We start from the raw sequence: 13,794 nt of genomic DNA on the forward strand, positions 1-13,794 counted from the left end.
AGAGTTGTTTGCACTATGGAATAGTTGCATACAGTAAGATCATAGTAATCCAAGGCTTAGACATATGCTGCAGAAATACGAATTCAAATTCTATGGCTGCTAAGGATTTGAACCCAATACAATTGATTAACTAGTTATAAAAAGCTAGGATCAGTTTGATGACCATGAATCCAGATTGTAGTAAAATCCTGCCTAGTTCAATAAAGTCCTTTTAAGGAAGGACATCCTATTTCCACATCAAATCCAATAAAGCAAGCAGCAAGGTGTTATAAGAGTTTGGAGGGAATGCTCTTGAGAGTGCTCTACATCGATATTGAATTCCACAAAGTTCTATTATATCAGGCCAAGTGAAGGAACTTCCTGCTGATTATCACCAACTGTCTCCCTGAACTGATGATTCAGTCTTCTTTGAGGTTGGATACCACATGAAAGAAGCACTGAGGATAGCAAAGGCACATAATTAACTGTATGGAGAACTTCAATACCCATTGCCAAGAGTTGCTTGGTAGTACATTTACTAGCCACCTGGCCAAGTCCTGAAGAACATATCTGCCAAAGTGAGTCCTCACCAGTCTACCTGTCACAGATGTATTTGTCCATGACAATTGTAGTAAAGTGACCACCCGAAAGTCTTTATGAAAATGAAAAATCCCATTTTCACACTGAAGTCTCAATCAATTACTAAAACATTAACACATGTGGAATTTAGTCAGGCCATTTTTGGAATATTGCATGCAATTTTGGTCTCCTTCCTAGTGGAAGGATGTTGTGAAACTTGAAAGGGTTCGGAAAATATTTACAAGGATATTGCCAGGTTTGGAGGTTTTGAGCTATAGGGAGAAGCTGCATAGGCTGGGACTGTTTTCCCTGGAGCGTCAGAGGCTGAGGAATGACCCCATAGAAGTTTATAAAATCATGATGGGCATGGATAGGATAAGTAGACAAGGTGGGGTGTGGACTCCAGCGCTAGAAAGCATAGGTTTATGGCGAGAGAGGAAAGATATAAAAGAGACCTAAGGGGCAACCTTTTCACAGAGAATGGTGTGTGTATGGAATGAGCTGCCAGAGGAAGTGGTGGAAGCTGGTGCAATTACGTATTTAAAAGGCATGTGGATGGGTATATGAATAAGAAGGGTTTAGAGGGATATGGGCCAAGTGCTGGCAAATGGGACTAGATTATGTTAGGTTATCTGGTCAACATGGAAGAGTTTGACAGAAGGATCTGTTTCCATGCTGTACATCTCTATGACTCTATGTTTGTTAAACAGCAGAAGCAGCTTGTTATAGACCGAGCTAAGTGATCCCAAAAAAAAAATCAGATCATAACTCTGCAGTCCGGCAACATCTAGTTATGAGTGTGGTTGACAATTGAACAACTAAATGAAGGAAGAAACTCCATGAATATTCTCCTTATTAATGGCAGAACCCAGCAAGTTAGTGCAAAAGGCAAAATTAAAGCACTTGCAATCATCTTCAGACAGACGTGTTGATTAGATGATTCATTTTTACCTCTTCTTGAGGTCCCTGACATGACAGATCAAGGCTGCAAAGGAACTAGCCACACCCAAAGTCAAACTGTTTCAGTATAAGGACAACACTTGCATCAAATTGACAAAGTTCAAAATTGTTCACAAAATGCAGGGCAAATCCAAACCAAACAATTACTATGCCAATCAATATCACCAATATTCTGCTCACTTATGCTCAATTAAAGTTTTGCTGAGATGAATCATAGCCTTGGTCGAAACATGAACCAAAGATCTCAATTCCAAAAGTGAGATGAGAGTAACTGCCCAAGGCACCATAGAACCAGAAAAACAGCACAGACAGAGACAACCTAGCACACCTATCTGGAATGGCTGAATAAACTAATTGTGCTACCACCTGCAGTCTTGCAGGATACAGCTTTTCAGGTGCAAATCCATGTCTTTTTTTAAATGAGTTGAAGGTTTCTCTCTCATTATTTTGTTCTTTTTATTCTTTCATGGGGTGTGAGATGAGCTGTCTTTGAGAAGGTGGCAGTGAACTACATCTTGAACCATTGCAATCCCTTTGGTATAGGTGCACCTAAGAATGTTTCGCTGTCAAGCAGTATTAAGTTGTGGTTGAGTTTTACCTCTGTAAGTATTGACGTTAAGCTAAGTTAGAAAACAAGAAGGTTTTCAAAGTTGCCTATCAAATCTACAATTTGGTTAAATCACACTCCATAATTGTTAATTAACTAAACATTGCATGACTAAAGGTTACTTGTGATATTTTCGTGAGTAATTCTCATCAGAACCTGCTATGTTTTCGTGCCCACAGTCCAATTGGAGAAGTATTCAGGGCTCGTCTGCGCCAGTTCCCATCTCTTGTGAATTGTTGTACCATTGATTGGTTTAATGAATGGCCAACTGAAGCACTTATGTCTGTTGCTAATACTTACCTAGGGGAGCTGCCAGAGCTAGAATCCAGGCCAGATGTCATGACTGCATTGGTGAGACTTCAATTGCTTGGATTTTAAAAATAATACTTTACAATTTCTTGTTAAAATCTTCATGAAAAACTGAGCTTTCTTCATTTCTTCCCTGAAGGTTAAGATGTGTGTCTCTATTCACCAAACAGTTGCAAAGAAATCCTTGCAATATCGGGCTGAGCTTTCCAGATACAACTACATTACACCCAAGAGCTATCTGGACTTGCTTAGCCTCTTCTCTGTGCTGATCGGTATAAAGATACAAATGCTAAGAACGGACAGAAACAGGATGAAAGGTGGTCTGGACAAGGTGGTACCCTGAATGAGTTACATTCTGTTATGTTATATATGTTATATTAAAATTCTGATCACTCTGCTGGTTGGTCTTGGTACTTTTAGACTTCCAAGTTTCGAGGCTTGTTTCATCATTTCTCCTAAGTTAGCTCTTCACAGCAGGTTGGTAGTAAGCATGCTTACTTACAGGATGTCAAATAGCAGGGTACCCAAAAATGCATAAGACCAAACGTCTTCTGGACCCTTATGGAAGATCCTTGATCAAAGAACTGCAAGTGATGCTTTTAATTTAGGATGTTGCACTCCAGCATGAAGATGTATAAGACCAGGTACAACAAAAACCCTGATGAACCTTTCTGAGTTCCCTGTCAAATGACACAGCTGGTGTGAGCCTTGAGCTTTAAGTCAGGTAAATTATTGTGTAAGACAAATTCTGGTCACAAACAATGCAAGACCATAAGACATAGGAGAAGAAGTAGGCCATTCATCCCATCGAATCTGCTCCGTCATTCAATGAGATCATGGGTGATCTGATAATCCTCAACTTCATTTTCCTGCCATTTCCCCAATCAGTCTATTTCAACCTTGAATAGCACCTCTGTGCCATCTTTCTGTATTTCATGCACAAGTACATCAAGCTCCTTTCCATGCACCTTTCTGCAGATTTTCTCCACTTAAATGTTCTGTTCTTTTGTTCTCCCTTCCAAAATGAGCTACTTTACATTTTCCCACACTATACTCGACTTGTCAATGTTTTGTCCACACATTTAACCAATCAATATCTCTTTGTAAACTGTTTGCATCCCTCTCACGAACTACCTTATTTTAGTGTGTCACAAAGCTGGTCCTTTTTTCTAAAAGCTGTTCCTTTTCTCAAGGATACTGTGTCCTTGTTTTTTTTCAGAGAGGCTGTAAACAGCCCCGGCTCCGATTAGACTGATTTGGTACAGAGAGTAAAGAGTATTGAGAGGCCTTTTTGTTTATACATAAACAGATGAGACATTAGGCCAAAGCTTTTATGTTTTTAGAAGTAACCTGTAATAGTCAAGGGGATGTGGCCAGCTCTCTACCTGAGCAGTTTAGTTCAGAACTGAGTTGGGAGTTCAGCTGTGGGCTGGTGTGGAAACAGCCTGCTAGACTCTCTCTCCTTCTGCCCTTCTAACTTTGACAAGTAAGCTTTTGTTTCATTTTACAGTGTTTAAGGGATTTACTTATTGGGATGTGTGTGTGTGTGTGTGTGTGTGTTCGAAACTGCATTATTAAGTCTAGTTTGGATAGAATGAGTTCTGTAGGGGTTCTTTATTCTGTTCTTTGTGTTTCGTTGTGTAATTTTGTGAATAAATTTTTGTCTGTTTTAAAATCTGGTAGACAACCTAGCTAACTCACTGTGGGTAATTTTCACTGTACACTTACTGAAAGAAACTGCAAAATTATAGTCTGGGCTACCTGCTTAAGAATGTTTTGAGTGGTGTGTCCTAGTCCATAACAAGTGTCATCTGAAAACTTGGCAACAGTACATTCATTTCTTTCTTCCTAGTCGTTAATATATATTGTAGACATTTTCAGTCTCAGCACTGATCCCTGTGGAACCCCTCTGGTCTGAGGTTGCCAACATAAAAAAGATCTCCTTATCCCCAGTGGCTGTTTCCTATCTATGAACCAATTCTCTATGCATGCCGACCTATTACCTCTAACATTGTGGGCTCTTAACTTATGATTTAACATTTTTTGAAGTCCTTGATGAATATCTTCTGAAAGTCCAAATAAAACATATCTACTGGTTCCATTCTATCCACTCTAATTATGATTTCCTCAAAAAAACTCTAACAAGTTACTCAGACATGATTTCCCTTTCATAAAGCCATGCTGACTCTGCTTGATTAGCTTATGATTTTCAAACTTTTCTGCTGTTGCTTCCTTCATAATTGATTCCAATGCTTTTGCATTAATAGATGTTAGGCTAGTACATCAATGGTTACCTACCTTTTGCTTCTCTCTCTATTTGAATAAGGTGTCACATCAGCAGTTTTATAATTCCTGGTACCTCTCCAATGATTTTTAGAAAACTATAACCAATACATCCAATATCTCAGTAGCTACCTCTTTTAGGATCCTAGGGTGCAAGTCATTAGGGCCAGGAGCTCATCTGCCTTTAGCTTCATTAGTTTGTCCAATATACTGTACTACTGCACCAGTGATGGTGATGGTACTTAATACTTCCCCTGCATTATTTCATAGTAATGGTAAGTTCAAAGTATTTTTCACTGTGAAGACTAATGTGAAATACCTGTTTAACTCCTCTGCCATTTCTTTGTTCCCCAAAACTGTCTCCCCACCTTCATTTTCTAAGTGGCCTATGTCCATTTTGACCTCTCCTCTCCATTTTACATATTTAAAGAAGCTCTTTTCAGTTTTTTATATTCCTCACTGGTTTGTCCGATAGTTTATTTTCCTTGTGGTCATCAGGTTTTTATCCTTTGCTGGATCCTGAATTTATCCTGGGCTCTATGGCTATCACTAACTTTTGCATCCTGGTATGAGTTTTCTTTCAACTTAAGACTTTCCTTCGCTTCCTTGAATAACCAAAATTGGTTTATCCCTCTTTTAGAATCTTTCCTCCTTATTTTTGCTGTGAGCCGTGAATTCCTTAAATGTCTATCATTGTTTGCTTACTTTCATTCCTGCTAATCTATCTGCCCACTTCACTTCAACTAACTCTATTCTTGTTTTATTGTAATTCCCTTTATTTAAGTTGAACACAGTTGTTTCCAACCCAAGTTTCTCACTCTTGAATTAAATATTAAATTCTATCATGATCAGGTATACCCTGGAATTCTATGGGAACCTAGGGAAGTGATTGCTGGGCCTCTTGCTGATATATTTGTATCATCAATAGTCACAGGTGAGGAGCCGGAAGACTGGAGGTTTGCTAATGTGGTGCCACTATTTAAGAAAGGTGGTAAGGACAAGCCAGGGAACTGTAGACTGGTAATCCTGATGTCGGTGGTGGGCAGGTTGTTGGAAGGAATCCTGAGGGACAGGATGTACATGTATTTGGAAAGGCAAGACTTTTAGGGATAGTCAGCATGGCTTTGTGCATAGGAAATCATGTTTCACAAAGTTTTTTGAAGAAGTAACAAAGAGGATTGATGAGGGCAGAGCAGTAGATGTGACCTATATAGACTTAAGTAAGGCGTTCAACTAGGTTCCCCATGGGAGACTGGTTAGCAAGGTTAGATCTCATGGGATGCAGGGAGAACCAGCCATTTGGATACAGAACTGGCTCAAAGGTAGAAGACAAAGGATGGTGGTGGAGGGCTGTTTTCAGACTGGAGGCCTGTGAACATTGGAGTGCCACAAGGATTGGTGCTGGGTTCACTACTTTTCATTTTATAAAAATGATTTGGATATGAGCATGAGGTATTGTTAGTAAGTTTGCAGATGACATCAAAATTGGAGGTATAGTAGAGAGTGAAGAATTTTATCTCGAATTATAAAGGGAGCTCTGATCAGATGGGCCAATGGCCTGAGGAGTGGCAGATGGAGTTTAATTTAGATAAATGTGAGGTGCTGCAATGTGAGGACTTAAGGTAAGGTTCTAGGGGGTGTTGCTGAACAAAGAGACCTTGGAGTGCAGGTTCATAGCTCATTGAATGTGGAGTTGCAGGTAGACAGAATGTGAAGAATGCTTTTGGTAGCTTTCTTTTATTAGTCAGAATATTGAGTACAGGAGTTGGGAAGTCATGTTGTGGCTGTATAGGACATTGATTAGACCACTTTTGGAATATTTCATGCAATTCTGGTCTCCTTTCAATAGGAAGGATGTTGTGAAACTTGAAAGGGTTCAGAAAAGATTTATATGAATGTTGCCAGGGTTGGAAGATTTGAGCTTTATGGGGAGAGGTTGAATGGGCTAGCACTGCTTTGCTGGAGCGTCGGAGACTGAGGGATGATCTCATCGAGGTTTATAAAATCATGAGATGCATGGATAGGGTAAATAGACAAGGTTTTTTCCCTGGGGTGGGAAACTCCAGAACTAGAGGGCATAGGTTTAAGGTGAGAGGGGAACGATATAAAAGAGACTTAAGGGGCATCTTTTTCACACAGAGGGTGATGCATGTGTGGAATGGGCTGCCAGAGGAAGTGGTGGAGGCTGGTATAACTGCAACATTTAAAAGGCATTTGGATGGGTATACGAATAGGAAGGGTTTCGAGGGATATGGGCCGGGTGCCGGCAGGTGGGACTAGATTGGGTTGGGATATCTGGTTGGCATGGACGAGTTGTACCGAAGGATCTGTTTCTGTGCTATTCATCTCTATGACTCTATGTTGTGGTTACTACTTCCTAGGGGATCCTTTACTGAGGTAAATTATTAAAGCTGCCTCATTACCCGTTAGCAGATCCAAAGTAGCCTGAATCCTAGTTAACTCCATGACATGTTGCTGTAAGAAACTATCCCCATTGCACTCTATGAATTAACACAAACAAAAACAGAATTTACTGGGGAAACTCAGCAGTTTAAGTAGTATCTAGGGACAGAAAGCAGCGCCTCTTCTTTAGAACTGAACCCGAAATGTTAACTCTCCTTTTTCTCAACAGATGCTTTCAGAACTGCTCAATTTTCCCAGCAATTTCTGTTTTTGTTTCTGATTTCTAGCATCTGCAGTTCTTTTTTTTTGCATAATGTTTCTCCATGAATTAGTTGTCATTGTTACTCTTTCTAATTGAATTAATCCAATCTATATGAATACTTAAGTCACCCATAATTATTGTTCTGTTGTTTTTGTGCGCTCCTATAGTTTGTTGATTTATAGCCTATGCTACAGAGTGGCTACTGTTTGGAGGTCTGTACAATATTACCATCAATGTCTTCTTATTTCTGTCCAAATGCTCTCTACATCAACCAAGCCTAGGTCATCTCCCACAATTTTTCCACCGCTCCTATATCTCTGAAAGGCCAAATATCCCTGCATGTTAAGTTCATATTTTTGATCGCTGTGTAATCATTTTCCGTAACTTGAACCATCAGTTTGTCCAACTTATTCCAAATGCTTCAAGTATCAAGATATTTGTTCTATTATTGTGTTTCCCTATACATTTATGGTTCCTTAGTACAATGTTACATTCTGTTCCTTCTTTCAATTTTCTATAACAACCAACCCCATCACTAACCTGCAATCTTACCTTCTTTCATTAGATTTAATAATTTTTCTGTGCAACTGAACACTCACACCCCTGAAAATACTTAGCTTAAAAGCTCTACCATCAGTGAGAACTCTGCATGATTCAGGTGGAACCTATCCCATTGGAACAGCTTCCTCCTTCCTTAGTACTAGTGCCAATGTACCATGAATTCAAAACAAAAGTAAAAATTGCTGGAAAAGCTCAACAGGTCTAGAAGGATCTGCGGAGAGAAATCAGAGTTAACGTTTCAGGTCAAGTGACCCGAAATGTTAACTCTGATTCCTCTCCGCAGATGTTTCTAGACCTGTTGAACTTTTGCAGTAATTTCTGATTTACAGAATCCACAGTTCTTTCGGCCCCATGAACTTGAACCCATTTCTCCCACACCAATTTTTGAGCCATGTGTTTTACGTCTTTAATATTGTAGATTCTCTGCCAATTAGTTCATGGCTCATGTAGTAATCTGGAACTCTTTACCTTTTGGTTCTGCTTTGTAATTTAGCTCCTAGATGCTCATACTCCCACAATGGGACTCAACAGCTCCTATATCATGCAACATATCACCTTAACCTGCATCTCATATGTTTCTCGTATAAACCTTCAATCTGAAAGCAACCTATAATAGATAGTCAAGTTAGCCACTATTACCAGCCAATGAATGTACGGTTTCCTGTGACATCACTCTTTGTTTTGTGCCAGACCCCTGATCCTTATAAAGACTTTACAAACTATCTACCAAAATGCACCTCTTACCTTCTGCTTCTAAAGTCCCCGAACTATATGCTAACTTAGCTATGTCTCACACCAAATGTGATCTCTCCATCCTGACGGTGCAAAGCTTGCTGATCCTTGTAACTATGTGTCTCTAATGGTTATAAGGTTATACACATTAACCTTTTGGTGCTCTTAGTTAATTTATTCTGTCAAATGCTTTATGTGTCCAAGTAAAAACTCATTAACTCTATGTTTTTAACCAATTCCACTTTTGATCCTATTTACTGCTGTTTTTTTATATTTGTACGCTCTGCCATTGCTTTCTCACTCCGTGTTCATTATCCATATAGCTTCCCAGCATTAATTCCATAAGCTGTTGTTTATAAGACTATATTTCCTTCTCCCAAACTCTCCTCTCCTCTCTAATTAGTTTAAAGCTGTTTAATTCACAAGGAGCCTGACACACCAGAACAACTCCCTTCTGCTGCAGTACTGGTGCCAGTGCCCCGTGAACTTAAGCCCATCCCAATTTGGTTGTACTGAACTCAAATATTGCTGAAAAAAATCGCATTGATCAAAGCATTTATCTTGCACTCATAAAATATTTCACAAATGTAAATTCATGGGGGAACGAACATTTATACTGCATGAGAGGAGAATGCTAATTACTTGCCAAGTGGATTCTGATTGGTGGAGACATTGCCATGCAGTCAGTGTAATTGGTGGTTTACTCATTGAATTTGTGTTCTTGCAAAATGGCCTGATGAGTACAAGATGAAAAATATCAACAAAGTGTATATATTTTTAGAATACTCGAAATTTGTGGCTACTTCATTGTTAAGTAAAATTGCTCATTTCAACACTAAAGCATTCAACATAGTGACAGCTCATGCTGACACATTTCTAGATCTAAATGTCATTCAGTGAAAGGTTTACTGAATCTTTCCTTTTTTTGTGTTGTAGCTTCTGCGCACTGCAGAGGATGTGGCTAAAATGCAGGAAGAGTTGGAATCCATGAGACCCCTTCTAGAAGAGGCAGCCCAAGATACTATAACAACAATGGAAAAAATAAAGGTGCAGTGCATTTAATATGTTGGTGGATATGCTCTAAAGTTGGATCAGAAATTTACTGTATTGCAGAAAAATATCCTTTGCTGACAAGGGTTGTATTTCCAAAAAGGTTAATATAAATGAATACAAAAGTGACAGGCAGCTAAAGGCCTGTTGTTCTATTGATCCTGAGTATTATGTCTGAAGGATTATGATGAAACATTTTCGTGTAGCCATATAATAATCCCTGGGATAAGGAAGAAGCACTAGGGCCAATAAAGAAAGCATACCTGGAAAATTGCTCTCAACCTCCACAGGTAATCACCACCAGCTGAGGAAACGATAGACACCAATTGCTCTTTACAAAGTCATTTTCAACTGATGTGATATTTATTTAAACACTAATTGATTCATAAACTTGATTGCATAAAATCTTTTTGGGAATTCTGCATTTCCAGAATTTTTCCTAACATTTGTAGTTTTGTTTTATTTTTCATCTGACTGGTAGTATTATAGTTCCTATTGCCAATTTTGCTCATAGCCTAACAGTACTGCCTTTGCCGTCAGCTTAATAATGCACAATGTATTGACAAGACCATTGATTGCCAATGGGTAGTTTCTGACCAATTCCACACCCTTAGCAGGCAGCCCTCTGTTTGAATAACAGTCAGCCCAAAACTCTGTTTGGACAGTGCAGTAAACCAGTATAGAAGAGTTAAAAATCACACAACACCAGGTTATGGTCCAACAGGTTTAATTGGAAGCACATGAGCTTTCAGAGCGCCGCTACTTCGTCAGGTGGTTGTGAAGGAGTGGCGCTCCAAAAGCTAGTGTGCTTCCAATTAAACCTGTTGGACAATAACCTGGTGTTGTGTGACTTTTAACTTTGTACACCCCAGTCCAACACCAGCGTCTCAACATCAAGTATAGAAGAGTTAAGTGAATAGTTTGGTTACTGTTTGATGGAGTGTAAGTACTGTGCCTACAATCAGCAGAGTGAATTGCATATATGCAGCCTGCAATGAAATTAATGTAGTTAACAGTTAAATAATTTAATATTGGGAATAAGAACATAAAAGACACAGTTTGTCCCACAGTGGAACCAAAACTGGAAGTTTCCATTTTCACCATACCTACTTCATTTTGATTTTAGGAGAACTTTAATCCTGTGGCCACGGCTCCTACCACCATCCCGGGAGAGTTTGGGGAATAATCGAAAACTATGTTGCCTTTTTCTTCTCCAACAACATATCTTATGATCCATCATTCTTGTCCTCAATGATTTACATTTGATCCTGGTTCTCCAAAAATTAAAATTTAAATCTCATCCTTAAGTTTATATCCTCTCATATCTTACCCGTCCTATATCTGTAACTTTTCCAAGAACCCTCAGGAATCTCTTTGTTCTTTCAAATTATGTCTGTTGTGCAATCTGCCTAATTTTTATCCCAATTGACATTCAATCATACCTTCCTCTTGTTCTGTGAGAGATTAATGTAAGTCCACCTCTTTTCCAGCTTTTAGTTACCCCCCCATTTGTATTTCTTTGGATTGGTAATGACTTTCATCTGATAAAAGATGTATGTTATATAAAGTCAGTATAGTCTCACTCTCTCATTAGATAGACATAACTGATCATGGTTCTAACCACCAAATCTCAGACAAGAGCCAAGGTTGAGGAGGTAGGACATCCATGGTGGTGTCAGCAAGTACAGGAATTAAATCTGCGCAGTTGATAGCATGCTGCATTACGAACCAGCCATTCAGCCAACTGAGCTAACCAACTCCTAATATGTATATAAACAAAGTATAAACCTATCCACTTAGGGAAATATTGACCTGGATTTTCTGATGATCAGATAGTGGTTTCTATAGTGTTGGTGGGAAATGCACATTGGGCACTGTGGAATCACAGACATAACAGACTTCAAGGGAATTGCCCAGGGAAATCAAAGATTTTCTTGTACAATCCCTCTGCACCTGCAACACTCCACAAGTATCTATTTCAATAGCGCACTTGGAGTATTCATTGCGATTTAGTAGCTATTTACCCAGGGAAAGTTAGGCAATTAAAGATGTAATCTGACTCTTGGATAACTGTTAAACTGACACTGCCAGTTACTACACACTACCACTCAGCTACACCTCCCCAACTCCTTACACCCCACATTCCCTCAGGACCTGATACTGTTTCTCTATAAATTCCATAATAGTGATCAAAGCCAAATAATCAAATGGATATGCCTTAAGGATATTTGTAATGGAAGAGAGAAAGGTCAATAGGTTTAACAATGGAGTTGTTTACACTTCGGCAGATGAGCCTGTGGCTACCGTTGTTGACAGGTTAAAACCTGGATGTGAAGAGTCAGAATAGGAGAATACATTTCTTGGACGGTTGCAGAGGTTAAGAGGAGCAAGGCTATGGAGAGATTTCAATACAAAAGTGAGGACTTTAAACTCTTGACCTGAGTAGACTAGGGACAATGGAGGTGAGCAAGTAAAGGGGTTATAGATGAACAGAATTTACTGCATGTCAGGATACCAGCAGCAGAGTTTTGTATGAAATTAAGTTTAAAGAGCATGAAAGTTTTGATGTTGGCATGGAAAACATTGAAAGGGTCGACTCTGAAGGTAATGAGCTGAGGCAGAGATGGAGATGTTATGATGCTCAGCCCTTTTCAAGGATCAAGCGTCATTAATCTACAGCCAATATATTCCCTGCCCCAAATGGCTGCTCTAGTGCTTCTCTCCAAATTTGAACTCTCACATTGTCAGGCAGAGAGGTGGCCACTTTAACTAGCAACATGGTAACCTAAGGATTTCTGCGATCATGGAATTGGAGGAAAAATAAAGGAGCAGCATTTGGCCCCTCCGAATAAGCTTTTACCTTAACTCAAATGACCTCTGCTTACTGCACACCAAATTTTACATTTACCAATCTGTATCCTGGTAGACATTTCACTTACTAGACACTTAAAATGGCTTTGGAGATCACTGGATTCTTACTTAAATGTATTCATGCCTGGCTAAAAAGATGCCAGGCACCTTAAGACTAATGGAAAGATGGCAACGGGTGTATTATAAACTTTTCATTCTTTCATAGAATGTAGGCATTGCTGTCAAGGTGGAGCAAGTGTAGCCTGGTGACTCGATGGTTAGCACTGCTGCCTCTCAGTGCCATGGACCTGGGTTCACTTCTAGCCTTGGGTGATAGTTTGTATGGAGTTTGCATAATCTCTCTGCGTCTGTGCGAGTTTCAATCGGATCCTTCAGTTTTTTCCCAAATTTCAAAGATGTGCAGATTAGGTGGACCGGCCATCCTAGGTTGTCCGTGTTGTCCAGTGATATGCAGGCTATGTAGATTAGCCATGGTAAGTTTGGGGTTACGAGGATAGAAACATAAAAAATAAGGACAGGAGTAGACCATTTGGCCCTTAAAGCCCGCATCACTATTCAATATGATCATGGCTGATCATGAAATCTCAGTATTGCAGCAGCAAGTGCCGATCCAGCTTCCTGTTGAATTTGTCTAATGAACTGGCCCCAGCAGCTCCCTGCTGGAGAGAATTCCACAGGTTCACGAGTCTCTAAGTGAAGAAATCCTTCCTCATCTCACTGCTGAATGGCTTACCACTTATTCTTAGACTGTGGGCTACGTATAGATGGGATACTCTTCAGAAGACTGGTGCAGACTTGATGGGCTAGATGGCCTCTTTCTGCATTGGAAAGATTCTATGATTCTTTCCTAATTGACTTTGAGAAAGGGTGCTGAACCATCTTCTTGAATCACTGCAGTCTATGTATTGTAGTTATCCTCACAATACTGTTAGGAAGTTCTATGAATTTAATCCAGCAATAGTGGTCCTGAGTTGCTTAGCATGTAACAAAGAGAATGGAATGTCCAATGAGAGTCATAGATTCACTGCGAAAGAATTCCAGACTCTTAAAGGTACCAAGCCCAACTAAACTCCTCAATATCCTCATTTGAATGATAATCAATAAAAATGCCACACTGAATCTCGATAGTTCAACAATAGCAAATAGCTATAGTAAAATTGTGATGTCTTCAAATTAAGCCAGTATTCATATCAATGTG

General features: G+C 39.4%; 1 protein-coding gene across 1 annotated transcript in view; it reads left to right on the forward strand.

The window, feature by feature from the left end:
• dnah1 (dynein, axonemal, heavy chain 1) overlaps positions 1-13,794 on the forward strand; it is a 437,548-nt gene that overhangs the window by 276,142 nt on the left and 147,612 nt on the right. Inside the window, exons 50-52 of the mRNA XM_060835044.1 lie at positions 2,305-2,476; positions 2,574-2,765; positions 9,612-9,722. Coding sequence (XP_060691027.1) covers positions 2,305-2,476; positions 2,574-2,765; positions 9,612-9,722 — 475 coding nt within the window. The remainder of the gene's footprint in view (positions 1-2,304; positions 2,477-2,573; positions 2,766-9,611; positions 9,723-13,794) is intronic.

Source organism: Hemiscyllium ocellatum, chromosome 14 (genome assembly GCF_020745735.1).
Source record: "Hemiscyllium ocellatum isolate sHemOce1 chromosome 14, sHemOce1.pat.X.cur, whole genome shotgun sequence".
NCBI lineage: Eukaryota > Metazoa > Chordata > Chondrichthyes > Orectolobiformes > Hemiscylliidae > Hemiscyllium > Hemiscyllium ocellatum.